General features: G+C 52.9%; 1 protein-coding gene and 1 long non-coding RNA gene across 3 annotated transcripts in view; one reads left to right on the top strand and one right to left on the bottom strand.

The window, feature by feature from the left end:
- Nucleotides 1-11,890: 11,890 nt before the first annotated feature.
- On the bottom strand, nucleotides 11,891-20,246 carry LOC105071813 (uncharacterized). The gene is made up of 3 exons (XR_835561.3): nucleotides 20,047-20,246; nucleotides 19,041-19,094; nucleotides 11,891-17,846 (listed from the first exon to the last, which is right to left on the bottom strand). It is a non-coding gene; the product is annotated as an uncharacterized LOC105071813 (long non-coding RNA).
- The window catches only part of PMEPA1 (prostate transmembrane protein, androgen induced 1), a 55,992-nt gene continuing 53,281 nt past the window's right edge, over nucleotides 19,742-22,452 (top strand). The window contains exon 1 of one of the 2 annotated variants that reach the window (XM_010958573.3): nucleotides 19,742-19,892. Coding sequence is in view for 1 of the 2 variants with exons in the window: in XM_074347490.1 (XP_074203591.1) it covers nucleotides 20,775-20,886 (112 nt within the window). In the remaining variant the exon portion in view is untranslated. Of the gene's footprint in view, nucleotides 19,893-20,404; nucleotides 20,887-22,452 lie in introns of those variants that run through there. The other variant, XM_074347490.1, reaches the window with a different exon arrangement.

The raw sequence follows: 22,452 nt of genomic DNA, 5'->3' as shown, positions 1-22,452 counted from the left end.
AGAAATCAAAGCCTCCTTTGTTCTTGCCGCGCTCGTTCTAGAGTCTGGAGGGACCCCTGTTTATTCAGCCATTCCCGTGGTGACAGTCAAGGGAGGGCGCGTCACTCCTGTGATCACTCGATGGCTCACGGCAAAGCCGTTGGGGTATGACTTCTGCGCTTCGTCACATTCCAAGAACCGTCTTGCCACCAGACTCACGCTACCCCCAGGTCTCCTCACGGTCTTTGAAGAAGCAAACGGCTGAGTCCTACGGCCACAAGGGGGTCATTTCTACCAAAAGCCAGGGGAGCTTGGAGGCTGATTCTTTTCCAGGTTCATACCCTGACCTCAGGTGAGACCACAGCCCCCGTCAAAACCACGACCTGAGCCAGTGAGATGGCGAAGCGGAGGCCAGCCAAGCCATGCCTGGACTCCTGACCCGCAGAAACTGTGCAGTAATGAATGGGGATTGTTAAGGAGAGTTGATTTACAATATTATATTAATTTCAGGTGTACAGCATTGTGATTCTGTATTTTTACAGATGACACGCCATTAAGTTATTATAAGATAGTGACTGCAGTTCTGTGTGGTACAGTATAGCCTTGTTACTTACCTGTTTCACACGTGGTAGTGTGAAACGGGGATTGGTCTGAGTGGCTGAGGTTATGGTAATTTGTTATGCCACAACAGGTAACTAAAACAAACTTATTATTAATTCGTTCGTCGGACTCAGCTCTGCTAGACAGGGTTGTTCAATTTAGCAAATAACAATACAGGATATCCAGTCCAGTTTGCATTTTGGTTCAGCGGTGAAGAGTTTGGCAGTGTAAGTCCGTCCTATGCAGTACTGGGGCCTATTATAAATTATTCACTGTTGAACTGAAACGCAAACGGACTAGGTGGCCTTTATTTCACTGGCGCCCCTCGGCCGACTCATCAGCAGGGGACTGGGCGAACCCTCACCTTCAGCTGGAAAGGCCCGCAGGACAAACCCAGGGGACACCTTGAGAACAAAACTCCAAGGCCAGTTAGTAAAGACAAGGACCATATCCCAAGTTCCTCTTTCGTAGCCCCAGATGTTCAGCACCAGATCACTGTCCCTAAACTGAAGCACCCCTGCATCTCAGCTCTCCTGGGGCACAACATACTTGGGACATGCCTCCAGGACTCCCGGCCAAGAACTGCGAGGGCTGGTGGCTTCAGACTTAATGCTCCCCTGTCTGGAGGAAACAAGCCACCCTCCACGCAGCGTGGCCGAGGGCTGGCCACTCTGCAGTTCCTGGTGCCAAGTTACAAAGGTAAGCAAGATAGAATCTTATCCCTCAGGGGGGTTGTGGTCCATTATGGGGCAAAGAGGCAGAGAGAAAGAAAGAAAGGAGAGAGGGAGGGAGGGAGGGAGGAAGAGAACGAAGGAAGGAAGGAAGAGAACGAAGGAAGGAAGGAGGGAGGCTGGACACAGGGAGGGAGAGAGGAAAGAGATTCAAAAATGCAAAACTGTTCATAGATGCATTATTCATAACGGCCAAATGCTGGAAAGAGCCCACACGTGCCTCCCCCAGAGGATGGGCAAACACACTGCGGTATATTCACACGTCGGAGGGCTACTCAGGACTAGAAAGGACAAACTGCCGAAGGAAGAACGAGGATGAATATTTCAATCATAAGGTCAAGTGAAGAAGTCAGATGCACAGAAAAGAACTCTAATGAAGCCCCGGAACCATCAGCTTCGTCTCTGTGTTAGGAGCAGGGTGGGGACCACTTTGAACGGGGGGCAGGACCCCAAAGGGGCACGGGGTTTCCGGGCTGCTGCTCCTGCTCCTCCACCTGGATGTTGGTTGCACGGGTATGTCCACTGCGAAAATTCACTCATCTGGTCATGTGGGATTTGTGCACTTTTCTGTATGTATGTCATATGTCAATAGATAATTCCCTTGTAAAAAAAAAAAAAGAGGTAGGTTTTATCAGCAGATGAATGGAGCTGGAGGTCTATCCCCACAATGGAATACTACCCAGAAATAAAAAGCCATGAACTATTGCTACACTCAGCAACATGCACAAACCTCAGGCTAATTCTGTTGAGTGAAAAGAGCCAGACCCAAAAAAGCACATACTGTATGATTCCATTTATATAAAACGCTAAAAAATGCAAAGTAATCTATGGTGACAGAAGCAGATCAGTGGCTGCTTTGTGGGAGGGGGCGAAAGAGATGACCAGGGGGCACAGGGAAACCTCGAGGAATGACAGAGATACTGGGTATCTGTGATTGTGACGATGGTGGGTACCATGGTCAAAACTGATCAAATCGCACTCTTCAAACACGTCGTTGGTCGTTTGTCAATAATGCCTCCATAAAGCTATTTTTTAAAACAGAGGCAGAACCCCAGGATTTGCCACTAGATGGGATGTGGTGGGGAGGGACAGGAGGGAGGTGTCAGAGGGATCCCTGACTCACAGGCCAAGGAAAGGGGGGAGAGGTGGAGCCCCCCCCCCGGACAGAGCTTTCTGGCCCCAAATGTCAACAGTGACAACACAGAGAAATTCTGATATGGAGGTAGACCTCCAGGGGGTTGAAATTCCGGACCTGCCGCTGTGGGGTGAGGAAAGGCAGCAGAGGGAGGCCTGGGCCAGATCACGCCTCCTTGGGAAGCTCACAGACAGACAGAGCGCGCACCTCCCCCACCCCAAAGGAACGGGCACATTGTCACGTGCCCCAAACACGTGTGCCTGACGGTTGCATGTCAGGAGAGTGTGTAAAATGATACACAGGGGTCTAAAAATAAATAAATAACTAGAGAAGCCCGAATTAGCCGTCTGATGGTTTTAGCACGGAGATTTGGTACAGCTTGCTCCAAGCATCCCGGTTTCCTAGGATACGTTGGCCACGCATTAGCTGTCTCAGGCCAAAAATAAAAGATTTGCAAGAAAGAAGCCATGGGACATTGTCGCTGCCACCACTGCTGTAAGGATCACTTGTCATTTTAAACACCAGATACCCTGGGCTTCCGGGACAGACAAGTGCTTCGTTCTCTCTTGGTCCTGACGGCAGGACAGTGCAGTGACTAAGGAGGTAGACTCTGCAGCCAGACGTGTCTGAATTCAAATTCGGACCCTAGTGGTCTCCAGGTGGCTTCAAGGATTTGACAACTCCCTGATCCTCCGAGAAGTCGCCTTCTCCGTTTGTCAAAAGGGAAGATGCTCCCACCTCCTAAGGCGGTACAGGGTGTTGGCACAGAGCCCAAAACCTGGGAGCCACTTCCATCACCCCCAGAGTAGCTGGACACAGGTGGCCAGCACGCAGCACATGGAAACAAGGCACCATTAGGCACGCTGTTGGCCCCCCCCCCAAGGAAACACATCCCTGGGCCGGCACCCTCCCATGCCCACCTGGCTGGAGCCGAGGGTGATGAGCCCTAGACAGGTCTGCACTCTCTCACCTGCCCACTCCACCTGCTTCTGCTCCCCCGACCCCAGAACTCAGACTCTTCCTGGGGAGCTGACACTGGCCTCACCTCTGATGCTCTACACACACTCTGGGCTGTACCCACAGCAAAAAAAAAAAAAAAAAGAAAAAGAAAAAAAAGAGGAGTCACTGGCCCCTAAAGCAATGTTCTCAGCCTTGGCTGCTGGATCAGAACCTCTGGGAGCTCTCAGACGTCCCCAAGCCCAGGTCGCACCCTGGACCGTCGGCATCTGAGGCTGGCCCTGGACGTCAGAATTTGTAAAGCTTCCCAAGCAACTCCAAGGGGTGGTGGGAGCTGAGACCCCCTGTCCAGACCAGCGCTCGGCCAGCTGCTTTCTTAAAGCCTCGGAGAGTAAATATATTCAGTTGTGTGGGCTGTAAGATCTGTCACAAGTACTCACATCAGTAACAGGAAAGCCGCCCCAGATGAAACACAAGTGATGGGCGCGTCTGTGTTGCAATAAAACTTCACTTACGGACACAGAAGCCTGAAGTTCATGACGTTTTCATGTGCCAGGGAATGCCCTTTTTGGCTTTTTCCAAACCACTTAAAAATTGAAACACCACTCTCAGCCCAAACACAGATGGCGGGCTGGATATGGCCATGGGCTGCCGTTTGCCATCACTGGTCTAGAGGAACCGTATTGGATTTTTAACTCAAGCTATTTCATTGAGCATCTACGGTGCACCCAGCACCGAGCCAGACTTGGGGACACAGCAGGAAACACAACAAAGTCTTTCATTTACTAGCCAGGAGCACAGAGGCTGTCTTTGGCCATGAACCTGGGAGCACTGACCGGCCCTGTGGGCAGATACAGCGCGACTTCTACACTGACCAACTGAGACTGTCCCCAGAGGAACCAGATCCTCCAGGAAACAAAGGAAGTCCAGCCCACCTGCCCTCTAGACCCCCAAAAAACCAAAAAGGCCCCCAGAGGGGAGGGTATAGCTCAGTGGTAGAGTGGGTGTCTAGCATGCACAAGTTCCTGGGTTCAATCCCCAGTACCTCCGTTAAAGATTAAAAAGAAAAAAAAAAGACAAAAATCTAATTACTTTCCCAAAAATTTTTTTTAAATTTAAATTTTTAAAAAGGCCCCCAAATGGCAAACCAAGATAGCAGTTTGTTGGTTGGATCCTAGACGTGGACTCACTAGACTAACAGGCAAAGCTGGGTCCCGCCAGAGGGTCCCACCCAGCTGCTCTGACCTCAGATAGCTGGTTCCCAACTCCCTATACAGGCTGTCCTGGTCACTTTGGACCCTGAGACATCACAAAAGGGGTTAAAGCAAATGGCACCCCCCACCATGGAAGAAGCCAGCAGCTCGGACATCTCTGACGCCAGTTTGCCTTCTAGGGAGGAGGCCCGAGTTCAGGTGACACACATCCATTCAACAGTTCCACTGGGCCTTCCCCATGCTGGCCGGGAAGTTGCGGTCACGCAGCGAACAAGCCAGACAAGTCCCTGCCTTCGCAGGGCTTACCGTTCGTGGGGCGAAGACATGAACGAGCAAACAAATACACACACAAATACTCAGAGGTTCTTGCTGGTGGCCAGAGGGATGAACAGGGTGAAGGGGGAGGACACAGCAGGAGGGGGCAGAAGGCTTCCCAGAGGAGGTGGCGTTTGAGCGGAGCCCTGAGTGACAAGGAGGAGCTGACTGTGAGACCATTCCTGGGAGAGGGAACAGCAAGAGCAAAGGCCCTGGGGTGGGCTGGGGGTTCACGTCCAAGGCCTTGCAGCTTTGGGTACCGAATGAGAAGCAGCAGGAGGAAATCAGACGGAGCAGGTGGCGGGTGGGGGGTGGGGCAGGTCACAGGCAGCCCGAGTGCCGTGCGCAGGGGTGCAGACTTAGTAGAGATGCAAGAGGAAGCGTCCAAAGATTGCAACAGCCTCCCCCAGGGGCCTTCTCACCTGGTGCACCTGACTGTCTTGGGCTGATCGGGGGCCCCATCTGTCTCAGAGATTCAACCTGAGGCGACCCTGATGTGTATTTCAGTGGGAGAAAGGTGAACTTCCTGTCTGGGGGCAACACGTTAGTAATTTCAGATTGCTCTGTCAGGCTTTGGGTGAAGAAAAAGGGGTAAGATTTAAAAGCTGGTCCAGAATGGGCATTTGCATTTTTGTCCGTTTCCCTGACAACGTCTGCTCTCAGAGGCACAAGCAGAGTCCAGGGGACTGGGAAATCCTTTCTGGTCACCAGACCACAGGTTGCGTGAGGTCAGAGACTGCAGCTGTCCTGCCCAGAACCAAATCAGCAGAGGCCCGGACATGGCTGACAAACAGGATGAAGGAACAGTAAAATTATGGTAGACACTGTGGCTGGACTGGCATTCGTCGAAGAAAACTTAGAGACGTTTTTTCTAACACCTTTTCCAGGAAAGGGGGCCCTGAATTAAGTATGTACACTCACTGCACCTAACGTCCCGTTTCAGAAACTGAAGACTGTAACTCCCAGATGGTACCTGGTTGAATAGTGTCCCCAAACTCAGGTTCAACATTCACGTCCAGAATGTGAACATATTTGGAAATAGGGTTTTTTCAGATGTCATTAGCTAAGATGAGGTCTTACTGGATTAGGGAGGGCCCTATATCCAAGGACTGGTGTCCTTATAAGAAAGCCATGTGAAGACAAAAGAGATGGGAGTGACACCTATAAGCCAATGACACCAAGGATGGCCGGCAGCCACCAGACGCTGGGAGAGACGCCTGGAACATAGCCTCCCTCAGAGTTCCCAGAATCAACCCTGCTCACACCCTAATTTTGGACTTCTGGCCTCCAAAATCATGAGAAAATAAATTCGTTGTTTTCAGCCCCAAAAAGACAAGGAACACTGAGCGTGGTGCACTCGGGATGCCCGTGACCTGCCCTGCCACCTGCCCTGTCTGATTTCCTCCTGCTGCTTCTCATTCAGTACCGAAAGCTGCAAGGCCTTGAATGCGAGCCACCCAGCCCACCCCAGGGCCTTTGCTCTTGCTGTTCCCTCTGCCAGGAATGGTCTTCTCACATCAGCTCCTTCTTGTCACTCAGCGCTCAGCTCAAACGTCACCTCCTCTGGGAAGCCTTCCGCCCCTTCTGCATCTCCCTCACCATCACCCACAGTGGCTGCTGAACCGGGGAGCCGAGGGGTCCAGATATTGGAAAAGCAGAGTTCCAAACCTCCTGTGTTCATTTCCTGAGGCTTCCCTAGCAAATTATCACAAAACTAAAACAACAGACATTCCTTCTCTCATAGCTCTGGAGGCCAGAAATCTGAAATCAGTATCGCAGGGTTGATGTTAAAGTGTCTCAGGGCCACGCTCTCTCCAGAGCCTCCAGAGGAATCTGTTCCTGCCTCTTCTGGCTCCTGGTGGCTGTCTCTATGCCACAGCTTGTGTCCGAATCACTCCAGTCTTGGCCTCTGAAGTCACATGCCTTCTTTGTGTGTCAACTCTCCCTCTGCCTCTTGGGACACCTGTGATTGCACTGGGCCAACCGGGATAACCCAGGCCAATCGCCCCATCTCAAGATCCTTAATCAGTGACATCTACAAAAAGTGGATGGACAGGCGTTGAGATTTTCTACACAGTGCGTGGGCTGGCTCCCCCAATCCAATGGTGATCCTGGAATCTCCCCCACCCAGCAACATTCTGGAACAGGTCTGTGAGAGGCCCTGACCCGAGGGCCCAGAAAAGAGAAGTGTGATTCCTGGGAGCTGCCAAAAGTCTACTTGGAATAAAGGTCATTTCCCATTTCCATCAGGTGACCCAGCGGGTAGGCTGAGGCGATGCTCTCCGGCCAGGGTGGGGAAGTCGGTGAAGCAGGGGGAGGTACTGGGGACGAGGAGGTAAGCTAAGCCTGAGGCCCTCGCCCCCAGGGCACGGCACCTACTCGACTCTCACCTCCTATGGTCCGATCTACTGACTTATCAGGAAGAGCCAGAAATGCGGATTGGTTCACGTGAAATATTCTCATTATTAAACAAGCAATCAATTTAAAAAATTTAAAGCGCTCTGTAGATCAAGCAAGACACAGCTGATGGGTGGCCAGTTCCCAATGTCTGCTGTTGACAGAATCTATCAGAACCTAGCCAACATCTAGAAAGGTTTTCTCTGGAGCAGGATGGAACGAAGGTAACAGCTGAGGCTCTGGGGACAGATGGACTCAGGTTCAAACCCATCCTTTACCAGCTGTGGAACCTCGGGCAAATTACAACCTCCAAGCTTCAGTCTCATCTGTAAAATGGGGACGGGGACGTTCACAGTGAGATGCTCCAGGTACAAAGCCCCCAGCACAGAGGCTCTCACACTATGAGGTTCGTGTGTCATTATTGTTGTTGTGTTCCTCAGATGCGTTCTTTTTCATATTTTAATCATTCACACGTTCGGCTGCAACTTAAAATCATTGTGTCCATTTAACACCTGTTCTGCCTCCCTCCTAAAGTTGTTTTTAAATACGCTGTGTGACTTTAAATAAAGATGGATGCCTTCCTGTTCAAGGTGAGGAAGTTAAGGACATGAAGATGATCACGTTGGGAGAGGTTAGTCCAAGACCCGAGACCCAGGTGGGGAGGGAAGTGTTCAGGAGGAAGCACTCAACTGTCCTGCTGAGAGTTTCATCAGTCACTTAGATGGAGTCCATGCTTGTGAAGTTTGCAAGTGACCCTGAGGGGGAGGGCGAGCTCCGGGGCCAGCGTGTGAAAGTCCAGGGTTCAAGGTCTCAGTGGTGGTCAGGGAGGAACAGTCAGTGTGAGTCCCGGCGCTCGGCTTCCTTGGGTCAGTTCCAGAAGTCAAGCGTGATCCCACCAGCACGGCTGCAATGAGATGAGTGGCACTTCTGGGTGTTGGTGAGGGTGTGAAACACCAGCAAGGCGCACGTGACTGCTGGCGGGCGTGCACATTGGTACAGCCACCTCAGGAGACTGGCGATATTGCCCGAAGCCAAACACAGGCTTACCTCTGACCCACATCCCCGCTCCTGGCAGTGACCCCATGATAATGAGCTCCCGTGTGTGGCGAGCTCGCCGAGCCGAGCCGATTCCGGAATGCCCAGGGCAGCCCTGTCTGCAACGGAACCAAAGTGAACAGGAGAATCAACAGGGAGACTGCGGTGACTGCTACAGAGCAAGGAAAAGGGACAAACCTCTCTCACAGCAACGAGGGTGAGGCGCCCAGATGTACCAGTGAGTGAAAAAGTCAGACACAAAAGAGCACATACTGGAATGCAAAAAAAAAAAAAAACAAGACACAAATGAACTTATCTACAAAACACAAACAGACTCACATAGAAAACAAATTTATGGTTACCAGGGGGAAAGGGGGAGGAAGGGATAAATTGGGAGTCTGAGATTTGCAGATACTACTATACATAAAATAAACAACAGGTTTCTTCTGTGGAGCACAAAGAACTGTATTCAATATCTTGTAGAAACCTAGAATGAAAAAGAACATGAAAAGGAGCATGTGTATGTACATCTATGACTAAACATGAGGCTATATGCCAGAAATTGATACATTACAAACTGACTATACTTCAATAAAAAAATAATAAAATAAAATAAAAGCACGTACTATCGGATCCTGCTTCTATGAAGTTCGAGAACAGGGGAAGCAAATCCACGGTGAAGGGAGTCAGAGTGGTGGTTACCTCTGCAAGAAGAGGGGCTGGATAGGAACCGGGGAGGGACTAGAGGGAACTTTCTAGACCAGTGGCAACGTTCTCTCTCGATCTGGGTGGTGGTTACGCAGGTGTACACAGCATAACCCAACATCCAGCTGGAGACTTCGGACTCGTGCACTTCACTCTGGGTACACACTCTATCACAACAACAGACAAAAAGGAGAGGGAGAGGGAGAGCCCCAGGCTGGCTGGCAGGTGGCAGGGCAGGATCTGCGAACCAGGCCTCCCCAAGGAGACGGAGACCACGCCTGCAGGTGTCTTTCCCTGGGCCCAGCTGGAAACTCTCCTCACTCCGTCCTGGTGCAGGCAGACCCCAGCCGGCCACATGCAGATCCAGAAGACACTGCCAGGCTGGGGGCCACCAGTGGGAACAGGGCCTGCTCCATTGCGGGGCGGGGGGGATGGCATCTGCAGTCACATAGGACTCTGCCCTCTGAAGGGGCTCTGAGCCCTGCTGCTGTCAGCTTGACAGTCTTACTAATTTTCGAACCAGAAGCCCCACATTTTTAGTTTGCACTGGGCTCCCCAAATTAGGTAGCAGGCCTTGAATGGGAAACCGTCGTATGTGGCTGGGTCCTCAACTTCGGAAGGGCTGTTCTTGGACAGAGAAGCACAGGCATGCTGCCGGGAGCACGAAGTGACGGAGTCAGAAAGCAACCGGACCTCAGCTTGATGTCCGGAAGAACCTCCTGCCAGCGACAGTGCCTCACAGAGAAAGATCAGCAGCCCGTGTAATGAGTGCCTACTGTGTGCCAAGCATCTTCCCTACACCCTATGACCCCTCACAGAGACCTTGCAGGGAGAGACCACTGCTGTCCTCCTCGTGCAGAGGAGGGAACCGGAACCAAAGCAGGTTTTTACGGCCAAGCATCACTCGGCTGGTTAGCAGTGAAGCTGGGCTTTGAATCCAGGTTTGACTGAGTCAGAGTTGGCATCCACCACCAGAGTTTTCAGATATTCCAGCCGAGGGCTGCACCACATCAGGAGCCAGCGGAGAGCCTTTCTGCTTTGGGAGGTGCAGGAATCCAGGGTGCAAGGTGGAGACGGCTGGGATTCTAAACACCGTCAGGAGGCCACGTAAAGAATGCCAGGGTACCCACCTGAGTGTCAGCCCCGAGGAGGCTGGTCTCCGGATGCCTGGCTCCCCTTGGGGGCTTCCTTCATGGTTAGACTAGGGGACGAAGACCCTCAGGTGCTGGCGGGGACACATGAATAAAGGTAGAAATGTGTGATGCAATAGGGAGGGGTGGGGACTGAGGCAACTTAGGTTAAAAAGTTTAGAAAAAAATTTAAACATCAGGCAGGCAAAACCTAAAACACTTCTGCAGGCTGTCCATAGGTCAGCAGAAGGTGGCTGGTTTAGATTGTCAGCCCCATGAGGGCAGGGAAGGATCTGTCAGGCTCATCAACATAGCCCCTGGGCTGGGCACGTCCCCCCCCCGCCCCCCGCAGGCACTCTGTTTAACCCTCCCTGACCTCTGCTGCCCAGCAGAGCTGGGCGATGGAGTGGGTGGCAGGACCCCAGTTCACTGGCTATGCCTCGCCAACTGGATTCTTACTCCCTACCTTTTCTCTCAATTCCCAAAAGCATAGGGCTCATTTATGAGAATTTTCTTAGAAAAGATAGACAAGTACTGGATAAAATATCAGGATAGTGCAGACGTCAAGACCAAGGCCTCTTGAATCCTGCTCCACCAGACCTAGCTGCAGGATCTCAGAACAGTCACCTGGCCTCCCTCTGCCTCCATTTCCACATCTATAAAATGGGAATAATAATGGTACTTAACTTGCTTCTTGTGACTTTCAAATTAGGGAAGATTTGCAATTTTGTAATGATTAAGTTAAGACATGTCATTTGGTGACTATTAAATTACATGATACATGGAAAGTGCCCAGAACACCTTGCACACAGTAGGTATTCAATCAATACTAGCCAGTTCTTTACTGCATAAACAGCTACCTTTTATCAAACCTACTAAGGGGCAAGCATTGCGCTAAAAACTGGTCTTTTTTTTTTTTAAGTTCATTTGTATCTTTTTAAACTTTTTATTATATTTTTTAATAGAGGTACTGACGATTGAACCCAGGACCTCCTGCGTGCTAAGCAGCACTCTAGCACTAAGCTATTTCCGTTCAGTCCCTGCTCTCTAAAATAGTTATTCTGCAAGCACATACTGAACATAAATTATGAGGCCGACACTTCACAAGGCACACGGTATCTCCCCCCAACACTCACTCTCCTGCGAAGCTCACATTGTTGTAGGGGAGATAGAGTGAGCGCTGTAGAGCAGAGGAGGGTGGAGGGAATGGTAAGTTACAGAAGCATGGATTCTCGGTGTGTCTCCCGTGGGTTCCACCTTATCCCATCAGGCCCTGCCTGGCACACAGCAGATGCTAGTAACCACCAGTGCAATGGATGAATGCCACTGGATACTCACAAGACCCTACATGGTGCCTGCTGTACAAACAGGTGCGGAGAGGCTGTGAGGCTAAGCAGCTGGCCTAGGCCGTAGGAGGCATGCAGCAGGATGGCTCCCACACACACCTTTCCCAAGAAGAGGACTCTCCCCGCAAAGGCGCAGCCACCCCAACCTCCGCCGCAGCCGCAGCCGCCCCGCCCTTCCTCCACCACGTGGATTTAAAACCCACGCCGGAGCCGGGCTCCTGCCCCTCTTCTGCTATTGGGCGAGGCCATCCACACTTGTGTCCAATCGAATGACTGCTCCCAGAATGCGAACTTGGGATTGGTTCACCCGCTGTGTCATTTTGAGCTGTTTCTGACGTAAGCAGTGTCTGGCACCCCCGCCTCTTTGGCGTCTTTACTGAGGTTAAAGGAGCCATAGGGGAGAAGAGGAGAGTGTTACTTCTGAGACATTTTGAAGCCACCTTTAAAAAAATTTTTTTAAATTAACGTTCATTGTAAAAAACAAAATAACAACAAACAACGAAGAGGCATGTAAATTTCATTTAATCCATTACACAAAACTAACCACTTAACATTTTGGCACGTATCATTTCAGTCTTTTTTCTAATAATATAATTTTATTAGTACCAAATTAGGGTCGGTTCTGAAGCCTAATTTAAGATTTGCTTTATAAGGGCTTCTCTCTGTATCAACAAATGACCTTTGAAATGTTAACAGTTGCATTATCTTTGACCTTCTTTATTCAACCCATCTCCTGTTTTTCCTTAATTTCATTGAATTTTGCTTTTCCAAGTGAAAATAGGGTCAGTATTCTTGTCCTTAATAATCAGTTCTTTGCTTATGTCCTTAAAATACGTTGTAGAAACAGAACTAGAGAGTGAGGATACTGATCCTTTAAGGCCTGAGACACACTGCAAAATTGTCTTGCATTCATTCATTCAGCAGATACTTACTGAGCAATTATACGTGCCAGTCTGGCTGTGTGGCTTTAGCCTACCCACAATTGTGGATACAACACAGAACTAGGCAGGCATAGCCCATGCCTCTTTCAAAGATGCAGCGCCAATTTCATCACCTCTGAAGCCAGCTCCTGGACAGAGGTCCCAAGCCTATATCTGAGAACAGGGCTCCCTGTGCAGAGGGGAGGCGGTTGTATCTCCAGCTCTGACAGAGGGGCTGCAGGTGGAAAGCACAGGGCAACTTCCGGGTGCCACACCTTGTGGGGACTGTTGGGGCATCACGATGCCCTATTCCTCTGGATTCCAATGGTTCCTGTCTGGTGTTCTGGAGGCCCTGAGGTCACCTGAGCATCTGCTCCTGAGACCAGACACTGAGGACACACAGGGTGCAGTCCAGCCAGAGACGCTGGACGAAACGACTCACAAATTCACTTACAAATGAGAGTTTGGGCCAACTTCTCCAAAGGGAAGAAAGGGATTCTACGTTTCATTTGTTTGGTGTGGGACTGGAAGCTCCAGCAGCACAGAGCATGCAATTATAACAATAATTCACTCTTTTCAAGAGTCTGTTCCTGGCCAGGCCCTATGCTGGGTGCCGAACAGGAGTTTTCCCATTTAACTCTCTCAGTAGCACTCTGACTAAGGCCCCTTATGATCTCTGTTCTAAAAATGAGGAGACTGAGGCCTGGAGTCATTAATTAATTTTCCTAATCAGGGCCACACGGAAGTGGTGGCCTGCAAGACACGGAAGCAACATAAATGTCCATCGACAGATGACTGGATAGAGAAAATATGGTCTATAGAGATAACCCATGCAATACTACTCCACCATAAAAAGAAATGAAATAATGCCATTTGCAGCAACATGGATGGACCTAGAGATGATCACACTAATTGAAGTAAGTCAGTTAGAGAAAGACAAATATCATGTGATATCTCTTATATGTGGAATCTGAAAAAATGATACAAATGAACGTATTTACAAAACAGAAACAGACTCACAGACGTAGAAAACAAACTTATGGTTACCAGAGGGGAAGGGGGAGGCGGGATAAATCAGGTGTTTGGGATCAGCAGCTACACACTACTGTATATAAAACAGATAAACAACAAGGACCTACGGTATAGCACAGGGAACTGTATTCAGTGGCTTGCAGTAACCTGTAATGGAAAAGAATTTATATAGATAGATTATAACTGAATCACTATGCTCGACACCAGAAACTAATACAACATTATAAATCAAGTATGCTTCAATGAAAAATAAATGTTAAAAAAAAAAAAGAAAGAAGTGGTGGCCTATACTTGTGTGACCTCAGTTTTTGGCATGCAGAATTTAGGTGTTTGGGGAATGAATCAATCAGTGATTGAGCCCCTAGAGAGTAAAGTCAGTAAAAGCAAAGCCTGTCTTTGCTGCGGTGGCTGAGTACCCTGGAGTTCGATGTCCACGTGGCCTGCCATATGGAACAATTTTTGTGTACCAAGCGTGGTGCCTGTCACTGGCCCAGCGCAGCCAGGCGGACATAGCCCTCCCTGCACCCACTGGGACAAGCCTGGCCTGTACCCTTAGATCCCTTCCTTCTTCTCCAGGACCCCCTCCAAACCTAGCAGCAGAGTGCCGCCACCAAGCCTGGAACAAAAGCCTTTTATGCCACCCAGAATCACACCATTACCTTATCCATCACTCCTGACAACAGTGAAATGTATCGTTCACGAGGCCAGAGACACAGAACACATCTGCTCCGGTATTCCTGGGCCATGAAATCAGCTTGAATGACAGTTCTTTCTGAAAGTGTTTCAGCCCTGAGTTGAACATCTGGAATCTTCCAAACCCCTCTCAGGCTCAGCCTGTGGTAGGAAGGTCTGTAAACTAAGCTATTTAAGGTAACCAGAGACCCTGCGTGCGAGGCCTGGGCCAGGAGTCGGGAGCAGGATGCTGGCTCAGCTCTGCCTTTCACCAGCAGCTTGACCTTGGCCAGGTTACGACCCTGCATGGGCCTCAGTTTACTCATCTGTCAGAAGACAGGATTCGGCTCCTATGTTTCCTTCTGTCTTTTCCTTCCGCCCACCACTCATCTCCCTGCCCAAGTTCCAAAGCCCTGTCTTCTCTGTAGAAACCAGTTCCCTCCTGGGAATGAGCAGCTGGACAGGAGAGGAGGAGGTGATGCCCCTGCTGGCATCTGGGACTAGTTCTGCAGGGCTCCTTTAGCTTGTTGTTGGAGTGCTCAGCCATGTGACATTTGTCCAGAAGCTAAGCTCCTGCATCAGCACCTCAACACATAGGACACAGTCAACGAAACACACAACACAGGCACCTGCACACACAACACACACCTACCTCCCACAGCACAAGTATGCACCCCACGCATATGTGCAACACATACTTGTACCCACAACACACACATGGGCGCACACACATACATTCCTCGCATCTTTATGGTTACAACTTGTGGCTCTGGTTCGGGGACCAGGCAAGCACTGTACTTCTCGGTAGGCACTGCCCAGGTTCCTGGCTTCCAGATACTTAGTTAGAAGCTTGTCATTAGCTGGCACAAGAAGACCGGGAAAAAAGAGTGTACAGGGGCGGAGAGAGAGAGTAAGCCGGGAAGACAGAACTGTCGGCCGTCAGGACCGTATTCCTAAGTGTGACTTACCTGTTTACGTGTGTGGATGTCACTCATTTAATCCACAGAGGTTTGCCAAGCGGCCGCTGCACGCCAGACCCTGACTAATGCATTCACCGGGGAGCAGGGACGACAAGACACACTGCCCTGTCTCCCTGGAGTCGCCACTCAAGTGGAGACTGACAGTGAACCCGCAAACACGTGTCTGATGCTCCCGGTCACTGCGAAGAGGCCTTGAACCACTCCCCCAGCCCCACCTGTGAAATACCATTCCTGCCCCTGGGTAGGGGAGATGTGGCTTCAGCAAGGTGACGCAGATTGCCAAGGTCACCCACGTGGGATTCCGGCAACAAGCGCCTGGAGGTGCCTCTCTTGAATGTGGTCCTCACCCTCTCCCCTCCCTGGTTCATTTCCACCCCGACCCTCCTTGCAGAGGTCAGCTGCTTTTAGCCTTTGAAAGTGAGGTTTTATGGATGAAAACCACCAAGCAGGGGGGCAGATGGTGGAGCTGGGGAAGCTCCCAGGGAGCACAGGGAACCATGTCACCCGAGTCCAGTGGGGAAGGCAGGGTGGACCCGGGCAGAGGTAGTGAGGATGGAGCAGGGGAGCAGAAAACACCATTTGCTGAGGTCAGCCCATGGGACCTGGGGCTAAAATTCCTGCATTCACAACCCACTCCACCTTACTCATGGGTCTCTGAGCCTCAGTGTCCCCATCTTTCAAATGGAAATAATATTAACTTGGACCTCAAGGGGCTGTGGTGTGACTCCGGTGAGTTGAGCTCCCTGTGGAATCCCGATGCGTGTTTGTTGAATGATTAAATGGAAGAATATGACATCTGTAGAAGGAGCCCTAACACACAGGCAGTGTCCAGTAAACGTTCATTTTTACAGTGTTTAAAAGCAAAACAAGACCAAAAAATAATAAAAACACAAAGTCCAAAGATGCTAACTTGGGAGCGTCGACAGGCCCATTAAACCACTGGCAGGACTGGAGCTGGGGTAGGGGGGGAGGTGACTCAGCTGGAAGGGGTTTCTTATGGCGGTGAGTCTGGAGGAGAGCTAGGCCAACTGCTTCAGGCCGCGGGAGGCTGCTTCTGAAAAGGCAGCTCTGTCCCGCGGGCCTCGGGGTGGCAGGAGGTGAGGGGGTAGGGCTAGACCTCAGAGGCCCAGATCTGCCTTGTCCCCACTGCCCGCTGTCCAAGCAGGCCCCAGCGGGCACAGTCAGGACATGGCCAGCCACCCTCGGCCACAGCCAAAACCCATGCTGGCTTCCCTGGTCCCTGACTGGCTCCCAGTGAGCGCCTGGCACCTGAGCAGGACCCACTGCTGGATTTGCAGGGCCCATCGTTCAAAAGTTATCAATTATGAAGAATTTCAAGATGGTGACAATAGAACATCAGACTAAGTGCGAGGCCCTCCCGAGTGAGGCGCCCGCCTGGATTCTACACCCGTGAAGCTGGCCACACAGGGAGCCCAGCCCAGGAGGGCTGCGCCGTCGGGAGCGAGGCCTTTTACAGGCTTGGACCACATCGTTTCTATCTAAAGATCCCCCAGCTGCAGATCCAACCCCTGCTCAGGCTCAGGGCAGACGGGAGCACGTGCTGTCTGGAGGCCCTGAAAGTCCTGTGCCCAGCGGTCGTCTGGGGACACACATCCATTTCACAATCCCATGACCTGTAACCGGGTTGGGAAATGTGTTCCAAGTCCCAGATTCCCCTTAGTTCCCCTTCCACCAAGGGCTTTGGCCTGGGCACCTGCTGCCCCCAGCCTAAGACTCCCTCCCTGCTGTCTCACCTCCCCAGAGAGGCCACTTGACCCCTTGGGCTCCAGCCGCATCCAAGTCAGATCCCTTCGTTTGTTTCAGCTCTTGGCCCTCTGAAACCATCGCCTGGACTTAGATGTTTATACACCTGTCATCTGTCTCACCTGCAGGAGTGTGAGCCCCAGGAGGGCTAGGGTTTGTGCCTGGCCCTAGGAAGATGCTCAGTAGAGATGAGTTGAATGAAATGCCACCTCCTCGCAGTGGGCCTCCCTGATAACCAGCCCAGCCTCCAGCTCATCATGACTGTGTCTGAAGTTTAGCTGCAGGTTTGCACGCATGTCTGTAGTCTCTCCTGCCGGCTCCCCTGAGATGCCACATGAGGGTGGGTAGTTTGTTTTGGTTGTTGCCCTGTGCCCAGTACTCAGCACAGAGCCTGGCACTGAATAGGAACATAGTATTTACTGACGGAAGGAAGGAAACATCTTCCCCTGACTTTCGGCCTCCTTCATGGACTCAGTCTGGCCCAGCAGAGGTCCACCCCCCAGTACCTCCACTCCCAACAGACTGAGCTCTCCTACCGTGGCCCATATCACCTCTTCCTGTGCCTCACCTGACAATGAGCTCTGTTCCTGTCATCACTGAATTCCCAGCACCACGTGGGGTCGTGCCTGGCACACACCGGGTTGGCAGATTTAGCAAATAAAAATACAAGACATCCAGTTAAATTTAAATTTCAGGTAAGCCACACATTAATTTTTAGTATAAGTGTGGCCCAAATGTTGCACAATACGAGAAATTGTTCATGGTTTATCTGACAGTCACATTTGTCCGACAACCCTAGGCGCACGTGAAGCCTCCCATGAGTGTGGGCAGTCAGGTGTATGCTTCTTCCAAAACAACTTTGTCCTTTCCTGCTACCCACTCAGCCAGGGGCCTTGCTGTTACACGAAGCCTTTCCGATTGTCAATACCCTCATCTGTAAAACGGAAAATAGTGTGAAGCCGGTTTCTCCCCTCCCTGGGTTCCAGGAGGACTAAATAGCCTGGCTGCTAACACATACTCAGCACTCAGTGTGTACTTCCAAGACACTGCCTCCTTCACCCCCTCCCAGTCACCCCAGGCAAAGGCACCGTTAGCATCCCTCATTTATAGAGAAGGAAACTGAGGTTGGAGAGGGGAAGGTATTCATCAAGGTTACATGCCTGTGTCCCACTCATCTTTGGAGGTACAGCTGCCACCACCTACCTGACACCCCACATTAAGCCTCCAGGCAGAACCAACTTTGGAACCAGGGCGGAGACCACTCACTAGTTTCAGGTGCCACCATCAAAACAGTGGGGTCACAATGTGGGTGCTCATTGCATGTGGCCAGTGTTGTCCCAGACAGAGCAACCAGAGGTCAACGTTGTGGGTAGTTCTGGCTTTTTTTTTTTAATCCACTGAATTAACTGGTTATTTTAGCCTGCAGGTGGTTTAACCTGGATTGTGTAAACGCTGCCTCATTTCCAAGACAATCAATCTGTGTGATTCTTGCTACCAAACCAGCCAGATCAGTTGCAAGAGACTTTAGGAGGGCAGTGCTGCCGCTGACCCCCTGAATTCCGGGCACTCGGGGCTAGAGCTCAGTGGAAGTTTGCTGACTGAATGAATGAAAGAATGGCTGAAACGAGGGGCCGTGATGGTGGTCTCCTTTGACCTGGGAGATAGTGGGACTCACGGTCATCCCCAGGCCCAGCCAATGTTCCCAGGGCCCCACAAGGAATGTTCAGGACTCTCCTCCAGCTTTTTCTCCAAGCTACAGAGGCTAAACTACAGCAAGACCTTCCACCCTTCCATGGACCTGCTGGTGAGATGGTCCCCTCTAAGGTAGGGGCTGAGACTGTCCAGCCCACGGCAGAGGCACCCTCCAGTGTAAGCCCTGAGCGTTTCCCCCTTTCCTGGACCCTAGACTTGGGCTCTGTGCCAGGCCTGGCCCTGAGTTCCAAGGGTGAGGTTCTCTTTCCAAGCAAATGATGGTCAGTGCCTTTGAACCTCCCTCTGTGTTTAGAGGCGCCTTGGCTCCTTCACCAGTCAATCACCCCTGAGCTTGAACCCTCCAGGAAAAGTTTCTGACCCCCCCTCCTAAGACAGCAAGAGGCATCACTGTGCCAGGTTCAGGAAGCGGACTCACCACTTCCTGGGCTGGCTTTCTCTGAGTTCTGCAAAATTTTGCTCAGGTTCCAATCTATAAAAGGAAATACCAATAACTTTTAAACCCTTTTGTCTCCTCTGAATGCAAAAGTAGTCTCTACTCATTACTAAAACTCCAGGCATTACAGGGATATGTGGGTATTTAAAGAATTACAAATATATGGGGGTGGGGGTAGAAAACCCCAAGGACCTGGGTTCAGCTCAGACTCCATCCTGTGACCCTAAGCAAGAGACCTCCCAGCCCCGTTTCCGTGTCTGTAAAATGGGGATAATAATATTCCTGCCTCTCAGAGGAGGTGTCAGATTGTGTTCGTGTTTGGTAAGTTGCTGGCACGCGGTAAGTGCGTGCTTGTTAAATAAATAGAAATTTAGGGCAGGGTCTGGAACACATCGAATTGCTGAGAGGATAGAGATGTACCAGGGAGGGGGGCCTCTTACGTAATATTTTAATATCTTTTTAATTCCAGGAGAATGTGTTCTTGTAGCACTTGTGTAATTAAAACTTGAAATAAAAGTCCACCCCCGCACTTCCTCCCCCATCTTCAGAACTCCGGAGCCGCGCTCCCCACAGCTGGTGGCCCCTAGGGCTGCAGACATGGGGTGTGGATTTGCCCCGGGCCCCGCCGGCTGGGACGTTGCTTGTCCCCGACACGTATTTACATGACAAGGGCTCCCGGGCGTCTCTCGGAGCTGTCCGGGGCGTGTCTACGGGAGTCCCAGTTTTCCCCAGTCGATCTCCTCTAGGTCGGGTTAAAGTGCGCGGGGGGGCGCAGTGGACTTGGGGCCTCTCGGGGCTAAAGATCTGGAGTTGGGGAGTTTCCTGCGAAATCAGGTAATGGGTGATCTGGAGGACTCCCCTCTTCACTAATTTCCCCTGCCCCGAGTCCCGGGGACCTCGTGCTCCTTTGTTGGGGGTGGGGGTAAGGACGAGCTTCCCCCAAACCCAGGTCAAGGACCCTCGGGGCCAGGTTTGGGGGGGGACGTACCCGCAACGCGCGGGGTGCGGCCAGGACCCATTCCAGCTCCCCTGGGCCTCGTCGATACTAGGCACAGCTTCCAAACCGACCCCCGTAGGGGAGGGGACGCTGCGCCCTTCTTCAGCCGCGCGGGTCCCGGGTCTACGCGGGCTGCCTTCCTCTGGCCCTTTAAGAGCCCGCCCCCTTCCCCGTCACCCCGCCCCGCGATCCGGGGAGGGGGTGCGGGGGAACCTCGGCGGGGATTGGCGCAGCGCGCGCCCCCTCCCCGGCCCCCGCGCGGTGGGAACCGGCAGCCCCGTCTAGCGCTGACGTCAGACCGTCTGCCTGCCTCCGACCGCGGTCTCGGAGCGAAACCCGATCTCCTTGGACTTGAATGAGGAGGAGGAGGCGGCGGCGGCGGCGGAGGCGCTCGGCTGGGGGAAGCCAGCAGCAGAGGCTCAGCCCCGGCGGCAGCGCGCGCCCCGGCTGCCAGCCCATTTCCCGGACGCCACCCGCAGACACTGCCGACGCCCCCGGGGCTGCGGAGGGGCAGCCGGGGGGCGCAGGGGAGCGCGGCCCCGAGCACTGAGTCCCGCGGCGCCCCGGGAACTTGGCGGCGCCCTGAGCCCGGCGAGCCGGGGCGCGCCTTCCCCGCCCCGCTCCTCCTGCATGCGGGGCCCGAGCGCCGGGCGCCGGCCGGAGCCCCCCCCGGCCGCCCCCGAGCCCTCTGCGCCCCGCGCCGCGCCGCCGCGCCGTCCATGCACCGCTTGATGGGGGTCAACAGCACCGCCGCCGCCGCCGCCGCCGGGCAGCCCAATGTCTCCTGCACGTGCAACTGCAAACGCTCTTTGTTCCAGAGCATGGAGATCAGTGAGTGACCCCGCGCCCCCCTCCCGGGAGGCCCCGTCGGGCTCGGACCGCGAGTGGAGACGCAACTGCGGGCTGGGACCCGGGCCGTGCGCGCCCCCTCGGCCGTGCGCCCTGCGCCCCGGCTGCGCCCGCCGCGCCCCGGGCGCGCCCTCCCGGCTCGCGGCAGCTGGCGGCCGGCCCGGCTTTGTCCCGCGGCGCTGCGAGCCTGGCACGGCCCCCGCTGCCCGCGCCCCGCCCGCCGGGACTCGGACCCGGGGCCGAGCGACGCGGAGGGCGACGGGGCGACGGGCGCGGGAGGACTGGGGCGGGTGGATCCGTGAAGTTTCCATTTTATTTCCCTAAGGGGCAGTCGCGATGGAGCAATTAGGCCGGCTCTTTATCAACTTTGGCTTGGGGGCAGGGGGAGGGTGTCGGGCGTGTGAGACACTGTCTGGCCTGCGCGGTGTCTGGGGCTCCGGGTGTGTGTCTGGAGTGTGCGTGGCGCTGTGGGTTTCAGTCTGTGAGTGAATTTCCGTGCGTCTGTGTAGTGTGCGTGTCTGTATGTCTCTGTCTGGGTCTCCGCGTTCCTCTCCTTGTGTCTGTGTGTCTGGCTTGAAGTCTGCCCCCCGGAGTGTGTGTCCCCGAGCTTTCTTGGGTCTCTGTGTCTCTCTGTGTCCGGGTCTGGGTGCCTCTCTTGACTGTGCATCTCTCTGGGGGTCTGGGGACCGTTTGTGTCCAGGTGTCTGAATCCAGGGCTCAGCGCTGGTGGGTCTGGCCGAACGTGGATCCTGAGTGTGTGTCATTGTGTGAGTGTCTGTGTCCCCGACGCACCTATAAATAGCCTCTGTCTGGACAGCTTGGCTCAGTCTGGCTGGGACGGTGGTTACAAATGAGTCAAAGTTTGGGGCTGTCTGTATTTGGGACTGCCTTGCTCTGAAAGGGGGAGGTAGACCCAGGGTGGGTAGGGGAGTGTTTGAAGCTTGGTGCTGACTCGCCCTGTGCACGGAGAAGTTGAGACAAACCTCGACTTCCATCATGTATAGCCCACCCAGGTGGCCATTGGGTCTGGTGGGGAATTGACTGCTGCCCCCTGGGGACTTCCTTCTAGCCTATACCCCGTTCCCCCCAGCCCATCCTTTTGGGGACCTCTTGCCTCTCTGAGCTTCAGTTTCCCCATCCTCACCCCTAAGCACTCTGGGTCCCTGCAAGGGCCAGCCTTCTTCCAGCTGGGACCAGGAGTCCAGAGGCAGCCGCCACCAAGCGAGGGCAGTCACCGGGTGACTCATAAGCCAGTTTCCGCAGGCGGCTGCCACAGTTTTCAGCCCCTGAGCCTGTACAGTGAGGCACAAGAAGTAAAAATAACTCATGACCGGCCCTGCCGGGGCAGGCTGGCTGGCTTCGGTGGTGGGTCCTTCCATCTGCCGGTCCCCACTCCCTCCAGTCCTGGAATTGAAAGCCTTGTTCACCTCTGCCCACCCCACCACCACCAGCTGCCCCTCGCCTGGCCAGTGAGATGCCAGCAGAACCTGCCCAGAGCCAGCATTTGTGGAACTGAGTTGTATTAAACCAGATTGCTTCCCAAAGGCC

This window comes from Camelus bactrianus, chromosome 19 (assembly GCF_048773025.1).
Source record: "Camelus bactrianus isolate YW-2024 breed Bactrian camel chromosome 19, ASM4877302v1, whole genome shotgun sequence".
Taxonomy (NCBI): Eukaryota; Metazoa; Chordata; class Mammalia; order Artiodactyla; family Camelidae; genus Camelus; species Camelus bactrianus.
Note: the sequence above shows the minus strand (reverse complement) of the source record. Positions and strands in the feature narration are given on the sequence as shown.